Raw genomic sequence first — 12265 nt, 5'->3', positions numbered from 1 at the left:
ATGGGACGATTAGTTTGTCTAAGTTTCTATGGAGAGAAATGTGAGAGCCCTGCTTGGCTTTCTCTGCACACTCCCCAGATCTGACCTGCCATCGGCCTTCCTGAACTAGGGAATGCTGCAGGCTCCAAAGGGACACACAGCGCTGTGTGTCCTGAAACACCGTCCTGGGGCCAGGGTGAGCTGGGAAGGTGAAAGCAGAGTGGGATGTTCCAGCACTTTCCAGCATGGTGCAAAAACTCCGAAGAAGAAGGAAAAAATCAGAAAATGAAGTATTTGATCTGTCTGCACGTGCCTGAGCTCTTGGCCGAGGAGAGGAGAGGAGAGGAGAGGAGAGGAGAGGAGAGGAGAGGAGAGGAGGCTGGAGCCACAAGAGGGAGCAGAAATTCCTTCAGTCTGGGAGCGAGCCTAGGAGAGGAGCTCCCACCGGGGCTGGGGCACTGGGGATGCTCTGGTTTCCCGTGGGGATTTTTTCCTGGCCCTCAGGTTCAATGTGAGCAGATGCTCTTGTTCGATCAGGGCTTCCCACCTCCCTCCCACGAGCGCTTCTGCTGCAAAGTGCCCTCGCGGAGCGGGCAGCCCTTCAGGAAGGGAAATGCCATGTGCCATGTGCCAAACAAGGAGGAAAAAGCAACAAGTAAAACCCAAATCAAACAGATTTGGAGCTCCTAAATGTCACAGCAGCCGAACAGGGACACAAATCCCAGCCACCTAAAAGGAAAATCAATTGACACTCTCTCTAGCAAGCCACCCTCCATCCTCAGCCAGCCGCACGCTTCTGCCTCTGGCTGCAATTTATCAATTCTTGTTGAGGTTTATTAAAATCTCCCTTGGGGGTCAGGCAAAGAAGGCCAGCCAAGATGGGATAAATCAGGACAAGGTCCCCACATCGTGGCTCAGGGGTGATCTGCTGTTCTGTGCCGTCCAGAAACGTTTCCAGGCAAATACCGACGGGCAAAGCCGGGAAGCCTGGCTGCAGCATTTCCCCTGGGCACAGCCCTGGGACGGGCAGAGTCAGGACTGAGCCAGACACGGCCGGACACCCTGCCTCGTGCTGTCACTTGGGGAGGTCAGGCAGAAGAGGAGAAGGGAGCAATGATGAAACTTCCCCTGGGATTGCCTCGGTGGGGCCGAGGGGTCTGAGGGGTCTGCGATGCTCCAGCCTTGGGTGCAGAAGTGACGCAGCCGTAGGACCCAGAGCCAGGGACAGGGCAGGGAAGGGACATCGGGCAGAGATCAGGGCGCAGCATCGCAGTGCTCCCCTTCCAGGGGGCCAACGAAGCAGGACGGGGAGAAGAGGGAGGGAAAGGTGCCGAGAGAGGAAACCCCCAGCCTGAGGAAGACAAGGATGCAGAGAGGGGGATGGATCCAGCCCTCATCTGGAGGCACAGAACAGGCATCACTGAGCAGAGCCGGGGGTGGACTGGGCTGGATTGGGCCAGCACTGCTCTGAGAAGGAGTGGGTGGCACAGAGCAGCAAGCGGGGAGCAGCGAGAGCGGCACTGACCTGAGCCCCACGGGAGGCTGCGTGGCGGGGGACAGGGAACTGCCGGTGGTGCAGGGCGAGCACCCACCCTGGGGGGGCGGTTTTGGGAGCAGGTGGGGGGCTGGGAGGAAGGATGAGTTAGGTGCTGCTCCTCAGGGCCTTAGGGGTCAGCCCCCGGCTGGGGGTGGTGGAGGGTGGGTGCGGGCAGCCGGGGCAGGGCAGAGGAGGGGTGCACAGGCGTGGGGAAGGGGTGGGCAGCCTGGGTGAGTGTGGAGGGGGAGGAAGGCGGTCCTGGGGGGAGGCTGGAAGGGGGTGGAGTTGCTGGTTTCTTTCCTTGAACACGGTGAAGACTTAAGCCTTGGAAATTGCATTTGTGGAGCTCCAGCCGGCAGGAATCAGCTCTCCCTCCTGCGGGAGAGCCCCCAGGGGAAGGGGCTGCACCGCTCCGCCGCCCTGCGCTGTGGGGCAACGGCGAGGGCAGGAGGCATGGGGCGATCTTCGGCTGCCTTCCTCTCCCTCGCACCCCTTTCGCCTTTTCTCTCTCTCTCTTTTTGCTGGTTTGGGGATTTGTGCTAACGCTGCTTGTGCCAGGAGGGATCCGGGAGCGAGCCGTCCCTCGGCTGCACAAATTGGCTTCCCACCTGCTCACAGCCTCGAGGAAGTTTCCCCTCCATCCAAGGCGTTGCGAGAAGAAGAAAGGCAGGAGGTGGCTCGGAGCCCATCGGCCCGCAGCGCCGAGCCCTGGCATGTGAGGGGTGGGCAGGGGAACAGCAAGCTTTCCTCTTGCCTCCCCTGGAGATTTGGGATCTGACGTAGACCATGAATGGATCCTTTTTCAACCAGACTCTCCTAGAGCAGGGAGCTTACCCCAACAGGACCCAGGGCTTGGGGATGCTCATGGCCTGCTGCAACGGGACCAGCTCGGTGCTGGCAACCGACGGCGGCTCCTCGGTCCTGGCACCCGACGAGAGGAGCCTTTACATCACGCGGGTGGTGCAGATCGCTGTCCTCTGCGTCCTCTCCTTGACTGTGATGTTCGGCATCTTCTTTTTGGGCTGCAACTTGCTCATCAAGTCAGAGAGCATGATTAACTTTCTGGTGAAGGACCGAAGACCTTCCAAGGATGTGGGAGCTGCAATCATGGGACTTTACTGAAGCCACTGGGCTTTTGTAGGCAAGTGAACTGTCTGGAGCTGGTGCTGAGATGCAGATTCCCATGTGCTTGGGGCAGCTAAGGGGGAGTGGAAAGGGGGCGAGGGTTCTTTTAATGTGTCTGTGGCCATGGGAAAGGAAACGTTTGCTTCCCAGTCAACAAACTCTGTTGTGGTGAATGGGGAAATCTCCCCGGAGTTGTATGAAGCACAATAAATGACCAGCATTGTGTTGCATGCAGAAATGGCTTAAGTTTTGCATGAAACTTGCAGAAACAGTGATAACGTGCAGATCTGGACTCTTTCCTGCTGTTACCTTGGATACCGCTACCTGGGATTTAGGGCTAAAAAAAAAAAACAAAACAAAAAAAAAAGGCAAAAAAAAAAAAAAGGCAAGTAACTCATTACAAAAAGAAAACAGAAAAAAAAAAACCAAACTAAAGGGAAAGCAAAATGCATGGCATGGACCACATCTTTGAGCATGGGGCAGGGGAAGGGAAGTGCTGTGTGGGTCATACAACGAAGTCTGCATGCTGCAAAATGTGTCAGTCTGTATTTCGGACCTCAAGCATGCATCTTCTAGTAGAGTTTTGTAATGGGGAAAGCATGTTCTTCCTTATTTTTCTGAGCTATTCTGTTAAATAAACTGGTACTTTCTTCTTTCATGCTATGCTAAAGGAAGAAAAGAACCCAGAGAAATACAAAAAACCACTCCAAGCCCAAAACAAAAGCATGCTTGGTTTTGTACACAACAGCCTTTTTCTCAAGTGCTATATTGTTAGAGTCCTTGAGGTTTTTGTAGTTTTTTGAAAACTGGTGAACATTCAGGAAAAAAAGAACCTGTTTCAAAAGAATTTGGTGTTGTCTTAATTTTCTTTCTCTGTGTGTGCGGAGTTCAGGTGTTTCAATCCTAGTTCCAAGTACAATCATCTCACCTTCCAACTGAACTCTAATTAGAGACATTCCTTTAAAGCAGAAACTACCACACATTTTTCACAGGCAAGTATGGGTTACCAGTAGCAAATAAATTCAGCAGGAACTACGTATTTCAGGCTTGTTGAATACCTGCACAGCAGTGAAGCAGAGATTTGTAAAGATGCACTGAACTCCTCTTGCAAAGCAAGATTTCAGCTTCCCTTTTAAAATCTCCATCTCCTCTGATCCTGATGAGCTGTCAAAACTAAATTATGTGAGAGGAGGAGGGCTCCTGACCTTTGTTCTGTGATGGAATTGCAGCTCTGTTTGTGGGTGTGAGCTGGGGATAATTCGAGTTTTGTTGCGCCAACAATATTCCTGCTTGGTCCACTGCTGTAGTGGGAAACCAAACCTGGATACTGGAGGAGCTGATGATATGATCTACTTGAATGTAAATCCAAGAGAGCAGCTCTTTGCCTTTCCCAGAAGGAGGGACAAGATTAGAGTATGTTTTGTAAGGTGCTGAGCACCTTCTCCAAGGTTCCCACAGGGTACCAGTGGGCTAAACCCGCTGCAGAGCAGGGCTCGTGCAGCACTGGCGCTGCTTACTCCCACCAACCTGTTGTCTGTAACACCTTAAGAGCACAAAGACAACGTGGCAGCCAGATCAGAATTTGGAATTCAGAGCTCTGCAACATCCCAATGCTGCCAGTGAAACGGCTGGACAGGCAGGGCTGGGATTTTTAGGAGCAGGTTGTAGCTCTGGGTACCTGAGCAGGGTTCTCTGCACGGAGGGCTTGCTGGCTGCTGGCAGGTGTAAACGTGGATTTACACAGTGGCGTGGAAGGAGATTTCGGTCCCTGCTGCTGAAGGGAGTGTTGTGGCCATTGATCTCTTTGCCTGTGGGTACAAACCACTGGGCCAGACTGGGCACCACATCGGGGTGAGATGCGAATAACCCCATGCCAATGATGACCCAGCTCTGCAAATGCTAAGGAGGGCACTTGCACGTGTAACCTGCATCTTCAGGGCGCTGTGCTGTCAGAGGACAGCCCAGTACTCACTGCACTCCCATCCACCTCCTGCTTTCAGCTGGCACTTGGTCCCTCGTTCCAATCCGTTCACCAGCCGTGGCCCCAGCACAAGGGGGAATTCAGAGATGACAGAAGAAACCTTCCAGAGTTAGCAAGGCAAGCAAGGCACAGGAAAAGCTGCTAATTCACAGAAAGTACCAAAACCACCTTAACTCTGACCTGCAGCAGTGCCCTGAAGCAAGAAGCTGGTCAAATGATCTCAGCTGTCCCTCCCTGCCTGCTCTGTAAGCGCAGGGGTGTGTTGAGAGGTCCTGCTGCCCTGTGGGGAACCATGGCTCTGCAGTCCCACATAGCCACCAACACACCAAGTGTCCTCAGAGGCCACATCCAGGAGTGGGGCGTGGGGGTCTTTGTCCTTTTTGTGCTGTGGAGTCTTCCAGAGGAAAGGAGAAAAGCCAGCCACAGTGGGGTTGTCTATACATGAGGTAGAGGAGCAATGTAAAGCCCCAGAGAGCAGAAATGGGCACTGCTGAGACAGATGGAGCTTGCTCAGGAGTCAGTTAGGAGCGAGAAGACTTTTGACATGGCCCCTTGGGGCAAAAGCCCAACTTTACAATAGCTTATTCATCTTCTAGTTGTTCTGTGTCTCTCTCCTGACCGTAACTGCTGTGTCTACATTGCCAGGTTGTGTGGACCAACAGAAGACCAGCAGAACGAAGCAGTTGGTGGGCACCATCCACATTTGTCGTACTACATGGCATGTGCCCTTACGGGGCTACTGGGCTTCTGTCTTGCTTGCAGTGGGTTCAAGACACTTGCACACAAGTCTCCATCCTGTTAGATTCCCAATAAAAGGCTGGTTACACTGAGAAGAGGAATTGTTTGTGGAAAAGAAGATCTCTGGAGGATTGATGCCAGCACTGAGATGGCAAGAGGAGGCCAGAAGGAGGGCAATGGACTGATGGCATGGTGAGGGAATCCCTTGGGTTAGAGATATGGGGTCTAAAGACCTTGAGGTGAAGTCATGGTTGCTGTTTTATCTGCCCTGATTCCTTTCCCACCCTTGTTTGCACAGAGGAGATGCCAGTCAGGTCATGCCTGGTGGAAGGGAGGGTGCTGAGGGCACTGTGAGGCTCCCCAGATCTCAGAGGAAGAGCTGCCATCTCAGACTCTGAAAATCCAGCTGCCCTGCCCCAGGCACGAGTCCTGCAGCCAGCGGATGAGGTGGTTACTCCGGGGCTTGTGTAATGAAAGCAGACCATAACGGCTCTTTCTGCTGCCTTTCCCCACAAATAGCTGTGTTTTTTCATCTCCTGCCTACTCATTTAGCTTAAGCTTGCAAGTAGGTACTGGCTCCCAAGAAAATTTGAGCAGTTTTTTTTTGAACAAGGCTCGCTTAATGGTTTTTTTTGTTGTTTTCTTTTTTTTTGTGGGTTTTCTTTTTTTTTTGATTGTTGCTTGTAGCATGTTAGCTTCCAGAACATCAGTGGGGTGCCAGGAGCTGTACAGCTGTGACTGGGAGACACTGATGGCTATAAAGTGCAGAAGAGAGACAGGGAAAGGAGGGACATGCTTAGGTGGATCATCACGTCAGCGGCAGGGTGAGGGCCAGCCACTGAGTCTCGTTTAAAATAATCTCCTAGCAGTGGAATACAGGATACCAATGCAATCCTGTGGGACTGGCCACATTGGTCTGAGCCACTGGTCCATCTAGTCTGCATCCCTTCTCTGAAAACAATCATGATTTTAGGCAGTACATGGTCAGTCAAGTTATCCTACTAATGGGAAACTGCTTCTTGACCCCCACCAAGAGCAATCTGCACCGGACCTTCACAGTCCTCCTTCAGGAACAGCTCCCTGTCTCTGAGCTGGTCCCCGCTTGCCGCGATTCTGTTTCAGCTGGAATTTCTTATTTCTAGACAGGCAGTGGGGAATCATCAGAGAAAGGCAAGTGTGAGAGCATTTCCTCCTGCTGAGCAGCCTGCCTGCAAAGAGAAATCCCCTACCTCTGTAATCACTGATTTTACAACAGCAGAAATAAAGAGGTGGCTTGACCCACCGGAGTAAACCCGGCAAACCCATACAGTCCTGCCTGCCGCAGGGAAAAACCCAACCCAGGTCCCGCACCATACCCGCCTCCTCCTTCTCCCTGCCCTGGCAGTCTTGGCTGAAGGCAATGAAAGGGTTAAACAAGATGAGACAGACAAACCGATTAGGGAGGGAGGATCCCAACCTGAGCCTGGCACCAGATGTACTGGATCGTGCGCACCAAACATACACAGTATTTAATAATTCCTGAGAATTGCCATGGTAATGAAGGATGGAGTCACGTTGTTATGGTAACAGCCTTTTTTTTTAGGCAGGGAGGCATTACCCAGGTTGTAACCTCAATCCAGACAGAACACATTTCTGAGAGCCCAAAAAAATAAAAAAGAAGTAAAATAAAATCAAATTAGATAAGTAGCAGTTTCCTGTCTCTTGTCTGGCAGTTCTGGGCTTGTGCTGTAGGTAGGTGGAGAGAACCACCGTGTTCCAGGCTCACGTTGCCCCGGAAAGCCTGGGAAATGGCTGGAGCAGATCTCCGCAGGTCTGAAACCAAGTGCTGATGGGGGTGAGGGGCTGGAGCCCTCTCATGGGTGGGGCTGGGATGCTCCACCACTACATAGTTTCCCTGCCAGACCTCTGGCCTGGCTTCAGGCGTGTTCCCAGCTGGCTAACGGGAAGGGCACGGGTGTGTCTCCAAGTGTATACGCATAAGAGAACGGTCGTGGACAAGCCCTCATCCCAGCCGAGCCCGCCGAGGGATGCTGTGATGCCCGTTCGCAGCCTGCCTACAGTTACCTGCATGCCAGGTGCTGAAGATCCCAAAGTTGGTCTCCTAGGTGAGGTAGCCAGTTTGGGAATGGAAAAGGAGGTAACAGACTTTTTTTTTTTTCTAAAGCCACATGACAGATCTAAGAAGAAAACACAGTTTCCCTGGGCTCTGGCAAGGTGTCCAGGCTGCTGGGTTCCCCAAAGGGTCACCCCATCAAGCAAGAATGGAAATCTGTGTCTCTCTCCTGCCCTGCCATCAGCCGGGAAACAGCCACTTCCATCTCCCCTCCCAAGCCATCCCCTCAAGCAAGTGCATCAGGTTTGTCCAGCTGATCCTCAGACTGAATTTTAATTTAGTGCTGCTTAAATCAGCAGCTTTCTCAGCCCGTTTGCTGTGAAGGAAGCTGAGCCAGGGCACGTAGGGGTTCATTTAGCAGAGAGGTGGCTTGAAATATGCGATGCAATTACTCAGGAACCTTGCTCCGTGAATCTCCACTGCAGCTCAGCAGGGTTCTCTTGTGTTGGCTGTGTGAGAGCCGTTAGCCTCCAGATAAAGCCTCTCTGGTCCATTAGCTCTGCCAGAGAAGGACACGTTGCTGCCATGAGAGTCAGGTACTCAAGGGAGAACTGAGGCCAAACGGCAACAGAATTCAAGAGCCAGCGTTGCCTCACAGCTTGGGAGACTTTGCCTACCAGTTTCTCTGTTTGAAAGGGAAACATTTCCTTGTTTCTCTGTCTTCCCAGCTGCTGTGGCTAATGATGGCATTTTGGCCTGGAATTCCTCAGGTGCCCCATCCTGCCCTGGCCCCGTGCTTGAGTCCGCCTGGAGCCGCTAGCCTGGCACAGGGCTCGCTCACTTCCAAATAAACGTGTGGTGCTCTTTGCCAAATCAGAGCTGTTATGGGATTGTGTGAGCATTTAGAGTCCTCGGTATAAAATACAGATCTTACAGCTCCATCTGTACCGGGAAAATGAACAGTGCCGGCGACGCTGCTGGGCACTGGAACTTGGCTGATGATACTGTGAACTTGTGAGAATGGTTCGTGGTATGGTTCAGACCTGTGCCAACAACCTGACACGACCAGTCCCTGGGCAGTGGCAAAATGACGGAGTTAAAAGACCACAGGGCATTCGAGGACATTGCTTTGGACTGCGCTCTCTATGCAGGGTGGGTATCTCGTTAGGTTGGATGGATTTACGCGCAAGCGTAGATGTCTTTAAAGCAATTGTTTGGCTTTCTGAATCCAACTTGGTTTTCTCAAATATGAATGAGGGATTGGAAACCCCTGGTTTTTGTTCTGGAGAATAAGCCTTTGGAAAAACAGTGAACACAAGGAAGCACAAAACATTCTCAATAGCTTTGACAACTGCCTGTTCCAGGGTGTTGGACATATCTTTGGGTTCACACCAGTTCCTCCATTAAGATGACTTAGCCGAGCAATTCCCCAGCAGCCTGGTCAAGTTTGTACTCCTCTGATTTTAGAGACAGGCAGTTTCTTGGAGTTGTTTGTTCCATGAGCACATAATTATGAAAAATTCAGCTCAGAGAAAATCAGAATGCTGCCAACAATCAATATGGCTTGCCACATCCCTGAAAATACCACTGTCAACGTGCTGGAAAGTGGTGGCGGCACTGGCAATGCTCAAAGACATGAACACATATCTAAAGTGACTGTCTGATCTGAAAAATGCTGCTCATCTACATGTATTTCAGGTTATAACAGAAGTCTAGCTTCAGAGATGCCTCTGCAGCTCTTGTCCTTTCCAGAAGCTCATTAGTGTGGATGACATTTTCATATCATTAATTTAAGGCAGGTTAATCAACAACAAAGCAGAAATGTCTTTTTAATGACAGAGATTTTAGCACAGTAGTGCAAGAAGCTGAGAGGTGGGTCTGCGTGGCAATCTTGGCGGCAGGTCAGAGACGACTTCAAGGTGAAGGCAGCAGTTTTGGCTCTCTGTCAGCCTACGGTATTCAGCTGGTCAAGATCGTGAGTCCTGGCCATGGTGAAGTGCTCTCTGTTGAGATGCAGTCAGGTAGCAGCTGTTAAATCAAACAACTTTCCACTTTTTGTGGAACAAAAACATTGTGTCTCAGATGAATGGGGTTCTCCTGCCGCAGCGACAAGCTTTGAATACACCACCACTGCAGGTGGATTTGCTCTCCTAGCAAGGAGCTGTGAGATTAGAGGACACAGCACCAGAATCCCTTGTTAGATCTGCCTTTTCTTTCCATGTGGGCTCACCTGGCTCTTTATGCTTTATGCAGCACCAGCTGTGCCTTGCTGAGAGGTGCCTTTGGTGAACACCGCCACTTTTGGTTTTGCTCTGAGTGACTCTGGGGAGAAAGGAGACAAGATCCACCCCTCCTGTGATGCTCCAGTTCTTCTGAAAGGGTCCAATACTGCGAGGACATGAGCTACCAACTCATTCTAACTGTGAATGTGACACTGGAAGTGGAGATGATCAAGGCAATAACCAACAAAAGCCAGGAGAAACATCTACCCTGTGGCTGCAGGCACCTAGAGTGAACTTTCTGGAGAAGGGACTGGAACTGCAGAGCTACACAACTCTGAGCCGGTTTTGTTACCTTAGTGTGTCTGTTGGTATCGTTCGAGGCTGGTACACAAGCATGGGTGCGTGGACGGATGCAGGCGCTTGCAGAGAACACTGCACCTTCCAGGAAAACAAGGTGTGCGTGAAAGCAAGCTCAGGGCACTGCTCCCTTTCCATGACAGCTGCTTGGCTGGCTCTGGGTGCTGGCTCTCTGGCTTGGCATGGCTCAAGCTTTCATGCATGTGGGGTTAACGCCAGAGCAGGGATGGCATTCACATCTTGCAGGTTTCTGTGCAGCTGGGAGTACTCTCCTCTGCCTCACTGAGTCCCAAAACGCAGGTTTAATGGGACAAGACAGCTGAAGAAGCAGGCAGAATGTAATGAGGCTTTAATTAGCTAAGTTTGTTCTCTCAGATAATTGAAAATCGGACTAATTGGTTGCAACGAATTCCCAGTACAGGCAGCCATCCAGCTTGGTGTGTGCCATGCCAGCTGCCACACCATGGCACAAGGACCAGCCTGGAAACGGAGCACTGCTACCCACTGACCTGCAGTGCTCTGCAGGGCTCAGTTCATCGTCTCCAGGGAGCCGTTAGAACCCTAAACCCCCCGGGCTGCCGTGAGGGTGGCTTAGTGACCAACGTGCACAGCAAGGCTCGTTGTTCTTCATCTCGTACTTCACAAACCAGGGAGCTGGTGGGCCACTAAACCTGGTACACCCAGGCAGGAGTGTGCCAGCAATCCTTGTGCGACGGGACCTACCCTGGGCCATTTGCAGCATGCCAGGATTACAGCTAGGAAGTACAAGAGGTTTAATCTCCACTTACCTCCATCATGATTACAGCATGCAAGCCGCCGGCTGGCCTTAAAGATTGGCTGCATGTGGTCAGTGCTGAATCAGCTGTGCTGGTTGCCCCTTCTGTCTCATCTGCTCAGTGTGTCTCAGCTGGTGGGCTTCCAAAAGCTCAGTTTCATGACCAGGGTTGCTCTGGGCAGATGGAAACCTCTAGGGTACAAACTGGAGTTGGCAGTGACACTTCTAGATCTGTCCTGGCAATGCTTTCTGTTAGAAAACCAAGATCTGGTGCTTCTGGCTGTACTGGAGCTCCCTTCTACCTGGACGAAACTGACCATCTCCACCATGAATGTGACAAGGCAAAGTGAAGTAATCATTCTGGCTGAGGAGCTTCAGGAAATAGGTTGCTTTGCCCAGGTGCCCACAATTTTTCCAGCAGGTCGCTTCTGAGACTCCACATCCCTGTTTCAAGGAGCAAAGGGTTGGTTCTTGGTACAGACGGCAGTTTCCCAGTGCCCAGGGGTGGTTCAGAGAGGTTGCACAGGTAGGAACAAACACGATGTTCCTTTCATCAGTGCTTGAAGGATCATGCCTAGAAAAATGCTGGACTTATTCTGCATCCTTGGCTCAAGTTTCCTTTGTCTCCCACTGCAAGGCAGCGCGCTGTGTGCCAGGTGGCTGCATTTCATTACGGAGTTTATAAAGTGCCTGGGGAAACAAGGCATGGGGGGGGATGAAAAATTACACACACATTTCACTCAGCGCTGGCTGCTCGTCATCGCGTTGTTCGGAAATATAATAATCACTGGGACGCGCAGGGTGTGCAGAAGGGAGGTACTAATCACATTTGCACTATTCCTGTAGTTTGTGGCTTTTTTTTCCACACTTCCATCTGCCAGGGCTATATCACTAGGGATATTTCTTTTGGTTTGGGATTAAAACCATTTTCAGCTTTATGTGCTTCCCAAATGAATAGGAAGAAAAAAGGCAGCTCTGCGGTGGCTGGGTGCTCTGGATGTTTCAGTTTCAAGTCAAGACCTGACGTCTCCTTTTTCCCTTGGGCTGCAAAGCCATTCCAAAGTACTCCTCTGCACTGACCACATTTCACGATGGTATGAATGGCTCTGCCTGCTCCCCTCCTCTTGCGTTTGAGGTGCTGATTTCAAAGCACTTTGCACAAGAGATGAAGTCACCAGCACTGCTGGATGAGCCGCCGGAAGCCCAGCTCCTTCTCCTTGGCTCCAGGTGGAGCAGCAAAGGCTGACAGGAGAGAGAAGTTATCAAGAACCTCGGCTGCTTAGGAATTTGCCACATGCACAGTTGCTTTAAATGGCTCAGGCGTGCTGCCTGCAGGTGTCTGACTTCAGGGCTTTACGATGAGTAATAGCTCCATTATTCTCTGCCAGGGATAGACCAGATTACCCTTTAACAGACAGAAGGGAACAACACCTGGAAACAAAACACAAAGAAACACAGCTGGCCATATGGATGCACTGGCCCAAAGTCCCTTTTTATA

The 12265-nt window shown here is 51.4% G+C and overlaps 1 protein-coding gene across 1 annotated transcript; it reads left to right on the top strand.

The window, feature by feature from the left end:
- Positions 1-1811: 1811 nt before the first annotated feature.
- RPRML (reprimo like) lies at positions 1812-3488 on the top strand. The gene has a single exon (XM_086766743.1). It carries the CDS (start codon positions 2303-2305, stop codon positions 2636-2638), a length of 336 nt encoding a protein of 111 aa, XP_086622869.1. The 5' UTR covers positions 1812-2302; the 3' UTR covers positions 2639-3488.
- The last annotated feature ends 8777 nt before the right edge of the window (positions 3489-12265 follow it).

Source organism: Chlamydotis macqueenii, chromosome 25 (genome assembly GCF_036417535.1).
Source record: "Chlamydotis macqueenii isolate bChlMac1 chromosome 25, bChlMac1.mat, whole genome shotgun sequence".
NCBI lineage: Eukaryota > Metazoa > Chordata > Aves > Otidiformes > Otididae > Chlamydotis > Chlamydotis macqueenii.
This window is presented reverse-complemented; position numbering and strand designations above follow the sequence as displayed.